The 15,463-nt window shown below is 33.5% G+C and overlaps 1 protein-coding gene across 12 annotated transcripts in view; it reads right to left on the minus strand.

Moving 5' to 3' along the window:
- The window catches only part of LOC143085149 (uncharacterized), a 50,298-nt gene that overhangs the window by 11,397 nt on the left and 23,438 nt on the right, over nucleotides 1–15,463 (minus strand). For all 12 annotated transcript variants that reach the window (XR_012981255.1, XM_076261343.1, XM_076261339.1 and 9 more), the window contains 2 exons: nucleotides 13,295–13,423; nucleotides 2,473–2,832 (listed from right to left, as the gene is read on the minus strand). Coding sequence is in view for 11 of the 12 variants with exons in the window: in XM_076261343.1 (XP_076117458.1) it covers nucleotides 2,473–2,832; nucleotides 13,295–13,423 (489 nt within the window). In the remaining variant the exon portion in view is untranslated. The remainder of the gene's footprint in view (nucleotides 1–2,472; nucleotides 2,833–13,294; nucleotides 13,424–15,463) is intronic.

Below are 15,463 nucleotides of genomic sequence, written 5' to 3' on the forward strand. Positions count from 1 at the left end.
AGTGGAAAATGTTAGTAAAAATTTACAAATTTTATGAAAATTGTTAAAAATTGACTATAAAGAACAATAACTCCTAAGGGGGTCAATTGACCATTTCAGTCATGTTGACTTATTTGTAAATCTTACTTTGCTGAACATTATTGTTGTTTACAGTTTATCTCTATCAATAATAATATTCAAGATAATGACCAAAAACAGCAAAATTTCCTTAAAACTAACAATCCAGGGTCAGCAACCCAACAACGGGTTGTCCGATTCATATAAAAATTTCAGAGCAGATAAATGTTGACCTGATAAACAATTTTACTCCGTGTCAGATTTGCTCTAAATGCTTTGGGTTTTGAGTTATAAGCCAAAAACTGCATTTTACCCCATGTTCTATTTTTAGCCATGGCGGCCATCTTGGTTGGATGGCCAGGTCACCGGACACATTTTTCAAACTACTAACCCAAAAGATGATTGTGGCCAAGTTTGGATTAATTTGGCCAAGTAGTTTCAGAGGAGAAGATTTTTGTAAAAGATTACTAAGATTTACGAAAAATGGTTAAAAATTGACTATAAAGGGCAATAACTCCTAAAGGGGTCAACTGACCATTTCAGTCATGTTGACTTATTTGTAAATCTTACTTTGGTGAACATTATTGCTGTTTATAGTTTATCTCTATCTATAATAATATTCAAGATAATAACCAAAAAGAGCAAAATTTCCTTAAAATTACTAATTCAGGGCCAGCAACCCAACAACGGGTTGTCCGATTCATCTGAAAATTTCAGGGCAGATAGATCTTGAACTGATAAACAATTTTACCCCATGTCAGATTTGCTCTAAATGCTTTGGGTTTTGAGTTATAAGCCAAAAACTGCATTTTACCCCATGTTCTATTTTTAGCCATGGCGGCCATCTTGGTTTGATGGCCGGGTCACCGGACACATTTTTCAAACTACTAACCTAAAAGATGATTGTGGCCAAGTTTGGATTAATTTGGCCAAGTAGTTTCAGAGGAGAAGATTTTTGTAAAATATTACTAAGATTTACGAAAAATGGTTAAAAATTGACCATAAAGGGCAATAACTCCTAAAGGGGTCAACTGACCATTTCAGTCATGTTGACTTATTTGTAAATCTTACTTTGCTGAATATTATTGCTGTTTACTGTTTATCTCTATCTATAATAAAATTCAAGATAATAACCAAAAACAGCAAAATTTCCTTAAAATTACTAATTCAGGGGCAGCAACCCAACAACGGGTTATACGATTCATCTGAAAATTTCAGGGCAGATAGATCTTCACCTGTTTAACAATTCTACCCCATGTCAGATTTGCTCTAAATGCTTTGGTTTTTGAGTTATAAGCCAAAAACTGCATTTTACCCCTATGTTCTATTTTTAGCCATGGCGGCCATCTTGGATGGTTGGCCGGGTCACCGGACACATTTTTTAAACTAGATACCCCAATGATGATTGTGGCCAAGTTTGGTTTAATTTGGCCCAGTAGTTTCAGAGGAGAAGATTTTTGTAAAAGTTAACGACGACGACGGACGACGGACGACGACGGACGACGGACGACGACGGACGACGGACGACGACGGACGACGGACGACGCCGGACGCCGGACGCCAAGTGATGAGAAAAGCTCACTTGGCCTTTTAGGCCAGGTGAGCTAATAAAAAACTAACTATAACCTGGTCCTCTACTGACTAAAACACTTTGATAATTATGCAGATATTATGCCAATTTGAACAATGCACTAGTTAACAATGTAATGATCAACATGATGTATGTGAAATATATACATAAAAGCTAATAAGAATAAAGTCTATGAAGTTTATTGTCCTTTAAAAGTTTAATGGCTTTATCCTATGGTCCATCTTTTGTTATGGGGTAATGTTACTATATCCTGCCTAAAGGGATAAAAACAGGAATGAACAAGAATGTGTCCATAGTACATGGATACCCCACTCGCACTATCATTTTCTGTGTTAAGTGGACCGTGAAATTGGGATGAAAAATCTAATGTGGCATTTAAATTAGAAAGATCATATCACAGGGAACATGTATACTAAGTTTCAAGTTGATTGGACTTCAACTTCATCAAAAACTACCTTGACCAAAAACTTTAACCTGAAGTTTGCACTATCATTTTTTATGTTCAGTGAACCATGAAATTGGGGTCAAAACACTAATTTTGCATTAAAATTAGAAAGATCATATCATAGGGCACATGTGTACTGAGTTTCAAGTTGATTGGACTTCAACTTCATCAAAATCTACCTTGACCAAAAACTTTAACCTGAAGCAGGACGAACAGACAGAAGGACAGACAGAAAGACGAATGGACGCACAGACCAGAAAACATAATGCCCCTCTACTCTAGTAGGTGGGGCATAAAAATGTCTGGCTGGCTCAAATATTTTTTTTAGAAGCCCTGTCAAGATCCCAATAGTACAAAACATAAAAGTAGACATATATACCATTATTATTACTCATCAGTAGTAACTGTTCCTCTTTGATAATGTCCTTCTCCAATCTAGCCACCCAAGAGTCCATTTTAGCATCTACTAAAGAATCAGGAATAGATTTTCTTTCCTCCTCTTCATTTATTTTTGTCACATTTTCACCTTTCTGGTTTTTACAATCAGACTTATTAATTGTGTCAATACTGATTGAACTTAAATCACTAGTACTGTTAACATCTTTATCAGATAACTGTGTTTCGTATGTCATATTATCATTAGTATCACCACTGGATGATTCAGTGTTTGTAGAATTTATAGGTATTTCAATCATTTCCATTTTACTTGAAGAATTGGTTTTACTAGAACTGTAGATCTCTACAAAATAATGTTATCATATACAACAAGAGTAAAAAATTAGGCTGTTTAAGTTTTCTCATTTGAATTGTTTTACATTAGTCATTTCGGGGCCTTTTATAGCTGACTATGCGATATGGGATTTGCTCATTGTTGAAGACTGTACAGTGATCTATAGTTGTTAATTACTGTGTTATTTTGGTCTTTTGTGGAGAGTTGTCTCATTGGCAATCATACCACATCTTCTTTTTTATATATACACAAGCTGAAAATTGTGTCTCCCCTTTTTCACTTGTGGGCTATTTCAAAAAAAATGATGCCTTTCCTTTAAACCTTTGTCAGTCTCTTGTATGATACTATATCTGTAATGTTTTTAGGTCAGATAATGTATTATGATTAGTTGGTCCTAACTACCAAAGATAATAGCAGTATGTGCTCTGTTTCAAAAATATTGTCCAAAAATGTACCTCAAAATGTCAGGAGTGTAACGCTTTTAGTGTGACATTTACAAGAAAGCATGTGCATTCATTGATGATATAGAATAAATAAGGGCAGATACAATACCAAACAATATCTTTCATCCGACTTTTATATCTTGACTATGATTTATTGTTCAATTCTTCCATATATTTACATTTCTATGAGCCACATAAGGTATGTCAAATAAGTTTGTGTAAAAAAAACTAGAGGCTCTAAAGAGCCTTTGTCGCTCACCTTGGTCTATGTGAATATTAAACAAAGGAAGCAGATGGATTCGTGACAAAATTGTGTTTTGGTGATGGTGATGTGTTTGTACATCTTACTTTACTAAACAGTCTTGCTGCTTACAATTATCTCTATCTATAATGAACTTGGCCCAGTAGTTTCAGTGGAAAATGTTAATAAAAATTTACAAATTTTATGAAAATTGTTAAAAATTGACTATAAAAGACAATAACTCCTTAGGGGGTCAATTGACCATTTCGGTCATGTTGACTTATTTGTGAATCTTACTTTGCTGAACATTATTACTGTTTACAGTTTATCTCTATCTATAATAATATTCAAGATATTAACCAAAAACAGCAAAATTTCCTTAAAATTACCGATTCAGGGGCAGCAACCCAACAACGGGTTGTCCGATTCATCCCAAAATTTCAGGGCAGATAGATCTTGACCTGATAAACAATTTTACCCCCATGTCAGATTTGCTCTAAATTCTTTAGTTTTTTAGTTAAAGCCAAAAACTGCATTTTACCCCTATGTTCTATTTTTAGCCGTGGCGGCCATTTTGATTTGATGGCCGGGTCATCGGACACATTTTTTTAAACTAGATACCCTAAAGATGATTGTGGCCAAGTTTGGATTAATTTGGCACAGTAGTTTCAGAGGAGAAGATTTTTGTAAAAGTTAACGACGACGGACGACAGACGCCGGACGCAAAGTCATGGGAAAAGCTCACTTGGCCCTGTGGGCCAGGTGAGCTAAAAATGTTAGTAAAAGTCAATATGCTGCCAGGAAATGTCTTTGCAGGTGAAATAACATGTTTCTGTACATCTTGCACGGTTTATGTTTTTTATTTAGTATCATAGCTTGGCACAGGTGCATCCAGTTGACCCTGAAATTCTACTACTGGAATATTATGGTTACAATAAGAAGACTACCCAAGTTTGTCAGGAGTGTAACAATTGGGTTAAGATGTATTTTTTTTTAGAAACAATGTTGTTATAGTTGTTGTTTTTTCTTGAATTTCAGTAAACATTACCTGTTACATTTTATCAGTAACAAACATGCCGTTATTATGGCCTTCATTGCTTTTGTATGCTCAATACTTCAATGTCAGGAGTGTAACACAAAATCAAAGCACTGTAAGCGCTGTAGGCAGTTAACCAAAAACCAAGCCAAACATAATTATAAAAACTGTTGCAATGTTGCTTCAATTTTTTTTTTAAAGATTTTTAAAAAGAACAAACATTAAACATTCATATATTGTACATTTATGTTCATTTAATGAATTAATCATTAAGGCAAATAATTCATATTTTGACAAAGTTTTTAAAAGCAACGCATATATCAGGTATATTTTTTTCATGGTCATGAGTCTGCAGTGATACAAGTTGCAGTTCTTCTAGTTGATAGTTAACGTTGGTATTAGTTGACTGTTAGTAGTTCAAGTTGACTTTAGTAAGAGCTTGTAAAAGTATGAATGGACTTGCTTCCCTGGAAAGAAAACTGAGTTTGTGTTCAACAGTACAAAAGTTATGAGACACAAATCAGACAAATGTTTACTACTACAAGGATCAAAGGTGAGGTCTATCTAACCTGTCCATAGTAAATGTAAATGTTCCCAACCTTCACCCCAAGTCTGGAGTTTGGAATAAAATGACAGGTAATTATAAAAACAGTTGGTCAAACATTCTTGGGCTTGAAAGATATGTTTTCTTTAAAATGAGCCATATGAAAATGAAATTTTTATGGGACCAGAAATAATTCAAATTATAATTAAGGTAAATTCTTTAAACCTACTAATTATTTTCCATCAATAAATTTTTTTAATTATCAAAAAAATGATTGTAACATAATGCTGTTAGGAAGTCTTCCAAACAAAGCTCCCATAATTATTCATTCCCATGGTCGCCTGAAATTGGACAAGGTCTAGTACACATTGGTTAGGTCTAGCAAAGTGACATGCATATGTGACGCCCATGAGATTGACATTGTATGTCATTCAATCTTTTTGAAATGACAAACAAGAATGAATATGGTTTAGTTTAGGAGTTGGTATTTCAATCTTAAATAAGTTCTCAAAACACACACAAGAGGGGGTGGGGTGACCCCAGGGACTACCTTTATATTTCATTTAATGTGTTATCTTGTCCCATACATGAATATATATGGTTTGGGGTGGGGATCTCAACCGTTATCAAGTTTTCAAACAGGTGGGGTGGGGTGATCCTATTGACTTCCCCTATATTTCATTTGATTTGTTATATTGTCCAATACATCAATATATATGGTTGAGGGGTGGGGATCTCATCTGTTTCTAAGTTATAAAACAGGAGTGGGAAGGGTGACCCTAAGGACTCTCCCTATATTTCATTTGATTAGTTCTCATACATGAATATATATGGTTTAATTTAAAGGTGGGGATCTCGACTGTTTCCAATTTCTCAATCAGGAGGGGTGGGCTGACTGCAGGGACTCCCCCTATATTTAATTTAATTTAGAGGTGAGGATCTCAAATGTTTCCAAGTTCTTAAACATGAGGGGTATGGTGACCACAGGGACTTCCCTATATTTCATTTGATTTGTTATATAGTCCCATACATGAGTATATATGGTTAAGGGGTGAGGATCTCGAATTTTTCCAAGTTCTCAAACAGGAGGGTGTACAGTGACCATAGGGACCCCCTTATAATTCATTTGATTTGTAATATTGTCCCATACATAAAAATATATTGTTTAAGATTGTGGATCTCGACCGTTGTAAATTCTTAAACAGAAAGGGGTAGAGTGGCCCCACGAACTCCACCTATATTTCATATGATTTGTTATATTGTCCCATACATGAATATATATGGTTTAGGGTGGGGATCTTGACCGTTACCAAGTTGTCAAACAGGAGGGGTGGGATGAACCCCAGGGAATCCCCCTATATTTCATTTGATTAGTTATATTGTCCCATATATGAATAAATATGGTTTAGGATTGAGGATCTCGAATGTTTCCAAGTTCTCAAACAGGAGGGTTTACAGTGACCCTAGGGACCCCCTTATTATTCCTTTGATTTGTTATATTGTCCCATACATGTATATGTATGGTTTAAGATTGGGGATCTCAACCGTTTTCTCAAACTGGACGGGGAAGAGTGGCCCCATGAACTCCACCTATATTTCATATGATTTGTTATATTGTCCCATACATGAATATATATGGTTTAGGGGTGGGGATCTCGACCGTTTCCAAGTTCTCAAATAGGAGGGGTGGGGTGACCTGCAGGGAATCCCCCTATATTTCATTTGATTAGTTAAATTGTCCCCTACATGAAGATATATGGTTTAGGGGTGGAGATCTCAACCGTTACCAAGTTCTCAAACAGGAGGGGTGGGGTGACACCCAGGGACTCCACCTATATTTCATTTGATTATATATATATTGTCCCATACATGAATAAATATGGTTTAGGGGTTGGGATCTCGACTGTTTCCAAGTTCTAAAACATGGAGGGGTGGGGTGATCCTAGGGACTTCCCCTATATTTCATTTGATTAGTTATTTAGTCTCTGACATACATGAATGTATATGGTTGAGGGGTGGGGATCTCATCCGTTTCAAAGTTATCAAACAGGAGGAGGTAGAGTGGCCCAATGGACTCCACCTATATATCATATGATTTGCTTACATTCAGGTATCATATAATATAGTTGCACTATTTGTGCCTGTCCCAAGTCAGGAGCCTGTAATTCGGTGGTTGTCGTTTGTTATGTGTTATATATTTGTTTTTTGTTATTTTTTTATATAAATAGGGTCGTTAGTTTTCTCGTTTGAATTGTTTTACATTGTCTTATCGGGGCCTTTTATAGCTGACTATAGTGTATGGGCTTTGCTCCTTGTTGAAGGCCGTACAATGACCCATAGTTGTTAATGTCTGTGTCATTTTGGTCTCTTGTGGATAGTTGTCTCATTGGCAATCATACCACATCTTTTTTTTTTTATATAAGAAACTTCCAGCTATTTTAAATGACCTATCAAAATTGAGAAGAAAAAAATACCCCTTGAAATTGCAGTAATATGTTTAACTTTAAAAGCATCTAACATAAAATTGAGAATGGAAATGGGGAATGTGTCAAAGAGACAACAACCCGACCAAATAAAAAACAACAGCAGAGGGTCACCAACAGGTCTTCAATGTAGCGAGAAATTCCCGCACCCGGAGGCGTCCTTCAGCTGGCCCCTAAACAAATATATACTAGTCCAGTGATAATGAACGCCATACTAATTTCCAAATTGTACACAAGAAACTAAAATTAAAATAATACAAGACTAACAAAGGCCATGCATTACCAACATTTATCACTGATAAAGAAAATTTATACTGTTACCAGGAACATATATATTGTCAGATAAACTGTTCCCAGCTGTCACATTGTATTGGACTTTGACATTAAAATTGGTGTACAAAATATTTTCTGCTTTTTCTTTCTTTTACATATATGTTTTGGTTTTCAATTCTAGTGTTTATATTTCTTTACCATGCAAAGATGTATTTTGTCACCTGTCTGGATTTTTTTAGTTAATAGCCAAAACCCGGGATTACCCTTATCCGCTTCCGGAATCGGATCCGGTATTGTAATTGTCTTCTCGCGGCAGCCATTTTGTTTTCAATGTTGTTTTTGACAGATAGTTAGATACGATTTTACTCGGATTTACACATTATATGTCGACGATTTTCTGTATAAAGCTAGCGGTTGCACAAATTGAACATCGCTGTCATAAATAGTAATGATGAAAATAAGTTTGAGATCGTTTATTAGATCGAAACTTTGGTAAAAACGTTTGCAAAGTTATTTTTTATTTTCTTTCAAGGTCCGTCGGGCATGTCGGGCGTAGCTAGTAACCAAGTAGAAAGTCCGACTGCAAAAGTGGAATGTTGCAGACCTCGGACAACCGCTAATTTGAACCCCTGCGTCCAAATTGAAAAGATACGAAATTATCGTCTTCTAATTCAAAATTGCCGCCAACAGCCTGATCAGTTGAACTTATATTAATAGACTACTGACGTAGTTGACTACGTATTGACGACAAACAATATTCCTACGACTTTTGCAATTTGGGAAATCTTAATACCTTGTCTTTAGAGATTTACGGCGATTAAATATTTCATACATTTGTTCTTTGACATCTTAGCCAAAAGCTCAGGGGATAATAAACTACATAAGGATTCCTAATGTGCTCTACTTCCTATGTGCAACTTCAAAGCTTTTGGGAAAATCGACGATCATTTAAGGTTTTTCTGGTCATATTTTTTTGTAATCCAGAATGAAAAGTATGAAAAAGCTGTCCAATAAGTTATAAATAACATAGTAGCCAGCTAGATGATAACAATGGCACGTATTTCAGCATTTATTGGGTAGAACACAAATCCAGGGTGCTCGCATAAGGCAGCTTAACTGCCTAAAAAATGCCTTATTTCAATCTTATTAGCAAAGGTAAGTTAATGGAAGAAAAACAAGCTGACAATTATTATTAAATGACATTACTACACCTCAGCTTAACCATGTTAACACAAAATACAAGTCTACATCATTCTTTTGAAATTTTTGAACTAAAATTGCAATTGAACTAGCTTGTTTAAATGTGTTACTGTCCTGACATACAAGTATTGAGCATAAACAAGCAATAAAGGCCATAATAATGTGTGTTACTGATAATCTGCAACAGATGGTGTTCACACTCAAATTCCAGAAAAAGAAAACCAATAATAACAATATTGTTTCTATAAAAAGTAACATGAATGTTACACTTAAACATTTTAAAGTGTTACACTCCTGACATTTTCGGGTACATTTTTGGACATTTTTTTTTACAGAGCACATACTGCTACCATCAATGGTAGTAAGAACAAACTTATCATAATACATTATCCGACATAAAAACAGAATATATAAAGTATCAAACAAGAGACTGGAAAGGTTTGAAGGAAAGCCATTTTTTTTTTTTAATAGACCATTAGCAAAATTTGTAAATATGTAAGAAATATATAAAAAAATTTAACCTGTTCTTAATTTGGACTAAAATAATATGTTAAATATAAAGACTCTACATGATTTCAGGTCAGTGTCAGGTTAAAATATGGTAGTAATAAATTATGGTCAGGAGTGTAACATTTGTTACACTCCTAACAAGTTTCTGATGTAGCTTATCTATAACAAAATTCAACATGATTCTTTATTAAAATAATTGTAACATCTTTACAATGTAACAAGAAAGCCGATCTGTCTTGTAAAAGTGATTTTCTGCACACTGTTTACCAAAGATTCTTAAAAGTGTAAAGTGTAACTCTCATTAAACATGTTAAAAGTTTGCTCTTTGCTCAGAAATTTAAAAAATATGTAATCAAATATCTAATAGGTTTGTTTATTTGTGAGATTGTAAATTTAAAATAGATATCACTACTGATTTTCTAAACATTCCATTAAAAAACAGTCTTATAGTTACTGAAAATATATGTCAGGAGTGTAACAAAAGGATCAAAAACATATGTTTGTATTTTTTTAAATGAAGAAAACTTAGAATTGACTGAAGCAATTGGTGTGAAATATTCAAAGGATGTAATGAGATCATATGTGTTTGCTCCTTATAATTTTTATATAAAATTAAAGCTTTTGCAAAGAGATATAAAAACTTTTGAAATAAGATATTAAAGAATACACTAAAAATTGGTGTAATTTACATATTTAAAGAAAAAAACTGTATATAAGTTAAAAAAAAAAATGCAGGAAAATCATTTAGTACCTTTTTTTTTTTTTATTGCAACAACAAAAACAATTACATTGATATTTATATTCTTATTTATGTTTGTAAGTTGATAATAGTATGTTGTTGTTTCCTTTGAAAAGTTGATGAATTCTTATGAGTAAAAGGTTGTTAAAATTTTTGTTTTTATTATTTTGCATTAACCCTTGATAGTTTTGTAAACTTGAATGTCTCTGGATTAAAGAAAAATGATAGAAAAAAGATTAGCAATGACTTATTTTTTACCATGTTTGTCACACTTTGGCATCATTTTTTTTTAAATAGCCCTTAAACATGTTAAACTCCTTCACTTCATTTGAATATATCTTGAGTCTTTAATTTCAGATATTAAATATGAAGTATTCATACCAAGTGACCTCACCATATAAATAAAGTAAAGGTAATAGTAACCCTGATAGAATAACTTATACCAAATAAAGTTAGCCTTTTGCTGATAGTATCTGATTAACATACCTAATTCCACAAGAGTGCACATGCTGAAATGTCTCGCCTTCTTTACTAATCATTGATATTATGTTGATAGAGCTTTATTGCAACTGTCACATACACTTAACATGTGTACAGCTAGCAATTCTTCCATACAACAAATATAGTTGACCTATTGCTTATAGTCTAAGAAAAACAGACCAAAACACAAAAACTTAACACTGAGCAATGAACAGTGAAAATGAGGTCAAGATCAAATAAAACCTGTGCGACTGATATATAGAACATAAAATATTTCCAGACATGAAATATAGTTGCCCTATTGCATAAAGTATTAGAAAAAAGACCAAAACTAAAAAAAACTTAACTTTGACTACTGAACAATAAAAATGAGGTCAAGGTCAGAGGACACCTGCCAGTTAGACATGTACACCTTACAATTATTCCATACACCAAATATAGAAGACCTTTTGCATACAGTATAAGAAAAACAGACCAAAAGCATAAACTGAACTATAACCACTGAGCCATGAAAATCAGGTCATGGTCGGATGACACCTGCCAGTTGGACATGTACACCTTACAGCCCTTCCATACACAAAATATACTAGACCTACTGCCAGTGATATTGTTGGCTTTTTTTCAAAACTACCTCTACCCATTTTTATTGGGAAAATATGCGTCATTTTTATCAAATTGGGAAATTTATAATAAACCATGAATTTGACTGTAACTTCAATTTTCAGACCCCATTTCAAGAGTAAAACCCTGCTTTGAAATAAGACCCCTTATTGTCAGTGATAATGCATATATAGACCCTCAAATCTGCACATATAGTCATTTTAGGCATGAAAAATGTATAAATGAGTGTTTTTCAGGTTGTATTCATGCACAATTACTACTGAGACTGCACTGTTTGGGAAAAAAATTTGTCTTTTGGGGAATAATTTTAAGCCATTTTTTTTCAAATTGGAATTCTTCTCCAGGGGAAAAGCCTTTATTCTCTCCGGTAATTTAAAGCAAACAATATCACTGACTGCTTATAGTATCTGAGATATTGACTTGACCACCAAACTTAACCTTGTTCACTGATCCATGAAATGAGGTCGAGGTCAACTGAAAACTGTATGACGGGCATGAGGACCTTGCAAGGTATGCACATACCAAATATAGAACTTTATCCTATTACTTATAATAAGAGAGAACTTAACATTACAAAAAATCTTAAATCTTTATTCAAGTAGTCACTGAACCATTAAAATGAGGTCAAGGACATTGGACATGTGACTGACGGAAATTTCGTAACATGAGGCATCCATATACAAAGTATGAAGCATCCAGGTCTTCCACCTTCTAAAATATAAAACTTTTAAGAAGTTAGCTAACGCCACCGCCGCCGCCGCCCCCACCGCCAGATCACTATCCCTATGTCGAGCTTTCTGCGACAAAAGTTGAAAGCTTGACAAAAAACTGATCATTGACCTTTGAACCAAGATAAAAATGAGGTCATTGATAAATGAACATGAACACCATGCAACTATATCATGCACCAAATATAGTTGACTTAATTTTTGCTTATTGTATCTGAGAAAGAAATAACCATAATAAAAAGCTTTGCCATGAGCGCATGATATGCCAGTCACTTTTAAAAAAAATAAAGTTCTATAACTCCTCATTGTCATGTCAGAAATTTATAAAAAAACAAGAATGTGTCCTCAGTACACGAATGCCCCACTTGCACTATCATTTTCCATGTTCAGTGGACCGTGAAATTGGGGTAAAAACTCTAATTTGGCATTAAAATTAGAAAGATCATATCATAGGGAACATGTGTACAAAGTTTGAAGTCGATTGGACTTCAACTTCATCAAAAACTACCTTGACCAAAAACTTTAACCTGGAGCGGGACAGATGGACGGACGGACGGACGAACGAACGGACGCACAGACCAGAAAACATAATGCCCCTCTACTATCGTAGGTGGGGCATAAAAATAAAGGGAGTTATTTTAAGAGATATAAAATAGTCACTAAAGTTTAATAAAAACTATTAGAAGCACTTATTATTTGTACTCCCCTTTTTAAATGAATAAAATCACATAACTTAGAAAGGTAAAAGTGTAAACTTATAAAAATTTAAAGGGAGCTCACAGCAATAGAATAAACAAATCACCAAAGTTTCATGTGAATTGATTAAATCGTTTTTGAGTGATTGTACGACATGTTGATGACGGACGGACAAATGGACAACAGTATACCATAATTCGTACAGTAAATGGGTGTATAAAAACTTTAATTTTTATCAATGAACCATAAAACTTGTTCAGCTAATAAAAAATGACAGGGTTATAATCGCAATAATCTAAACTAACATTTTTTATATCGTATAAAAAGGAATTTTCTCAATATCGCAAGAACTAAAATTGCATTGTAGTCTCAAATGATCAATTCACAATAATAATACTTCAAGTAAAAAAATAATAAAAGTTTCACAAATACCATTGAATACCTTAGTAAAAAAAAATGTATATTCTTGGATCTTACCCTGAAAACAACAATGATGTCTCCGCCAGCAAGTTATTATCAGGACTATTATTATTGATATAAATACAATAACTCCAACTGAAGCTATAACAATCACAATCACCAGTGATTTCCAAACCTCTACTTCATCTGAAAAGATAAAACATAAAACAGTTGTTGGCATGACATGGGTTATGTTCTTCTCATATATTTTATGATAGTATGATACTAAACCCCTAACGGGAGGGATTGTGTCTGATATTCATATGATGAAGACATAATCTTTCAATCAGTTTAATTGAGTTCTGGAGCTGGCATGTCAGTTACCTGCTAGTAGTCTGTTGTTATTTATGTATTATTGTCATTTTATTTATTTTCTTTTGTTACATCTTCTGACATCGGACTCTGACTTCTCTTGAACTGAAATTTAATGTGCGTTTTGTTATGCATTTACTTTTCTACATTGCTAGAGGTATAGGGGCTCAGGGTTGAGATCTCACAAACATGTTTAACCCCAACGCAATTTTGCACCTGTCCCAAGTTATGAGCCTCTGGCCTTTGTTAGTCTTGTATGATTTTTAATTTAAGTTTCTTGTGTATAATTCGAAATTTAGTATGACGTCCATTATCACTGTACTAGAATACATATTTTCTAAGGGGCAAGCTGAAGGATGCCTACGGGTGCGGGAGTTTCTCGCTACATTGAAGACCCATTGGTGGCCTTCGGCTGTTGTCTGCTCTATGGCCGGGTTGTTGTCGCTTTGACACATTCACCATTTCTTTTCTCAATTTTATTATCCCCTCATAGGATTTTTTTTTTATTTATCAATTTACGATAGTAGAGGGGCATTATTTTTTTTTATTTTTTTTATGCAATAGTCAGTATTTTACATCACCCTTACAGCACACCTGACTAAGGTGTTACGTATACAGGGTTTCAAATATATAACAACAAAAGACTATTGTTTTATCAAGATTTACACAAACTAAAATATAATTTTTCTCTCTCTCTCTCTCTCTCTCTCTCTCTATCTCTCTCTCTCTCTCTCTCTCTCTCTATTTTTCACTCTCTCTTTCTCTCTTTTTCACAATCTCTTCATATAAAAATATCTATAGATTGTTTAATAGAAAAAAAGGTTTACATGTGCTATGCATATATTACATGTTGTTTGCTCTGTTCCATGAATAGGTCAAAAAGATATATATTGATATAAATTTGGTTGTTTAAGATTACCATTCAGGATAAATAATTAGCATATAGGGGCCCAAAGTTTTTCAAGTTTAAAAACTTTGTTGTATTTTCTTGCTGTATATTACTCTAAGTTATAAAAGTTTTTCAGTCTATTTTTTAATTAAATTGCATTTGAAAGCTTTTCTTCTAGCTTGCATTTATATATGTATTTTTTGGCAAAAATTACAAGAAAATTTAAAAATAAGCTTTCTACAAAACCAAGAAAAAAATTTTTTTTTTTGTTAAATTTAATGTTAACATAGAAATTTTTCAGACAAGCACAAAAGAAATATAAAAAATTTGATGTCACTTGACAATCATTAAATAAATGTCCAATAGTTTCATCTTCACATCTACAAAAAGAACATAACTTTGTATCTTTGATTTTAATCTTATATAAAAATGTATTTGTAGGAATAGTCCTGCTGTTGTTTAATTAATTCTATGGTCGGGTTGTTGTCTCTTTGGCACATTCCCCATTTCCATTCTCAATTTTACTATGTAAAAACTTATATTGGAAATTATACAGATATGTATCTCTACAACCTTTCTGAAGTATACAAAAGTATTTCTTCCAGTCTTCAATGTTAGAATGCAGCTCATCCTCCCATTTTGAAAACTTTACAACTGGAGGATGTGCACATTTTACAATAAGATTATTATATATGAATTTGATATTTTTACTGCTAGTAGTTTTCTCCAAAAATTATCCTGTGGAGTAACATTTTCTCCAAAAATTATCCTGTGGAGTAACATTTTCTCCAAAAATTATCCTGTGGAGTAACATTTTCTAAGTCAGTATCAGTGTTTTCCCTAATACACTGTTTTACCTCCATCAGGATATTTGATATTAAACTGTAATAGTGCATATAGTTATTTGTCTCAACTTTTTGTTTAATCTGATCAAAAGTGAAAAAATCTCTCCCTTGAAGGTCTAAAATGTGACAGAGGTTTTGCAC

This window comes from Mytilus galloprovincialis, chromosome 8 (genome assembly GCF_965363235.1).
Source record: "Mytilus galloprovincialis chromosome 8, xbMytGall1.hap1.1, whole genome shotgun sequence".
Lineage (NCBI taxonomy): Eukaryota > Metazoa > Mollusca > Bivalvia > Mytilida > Mytilidae > Mytilus > Mytilus galloprovincialis.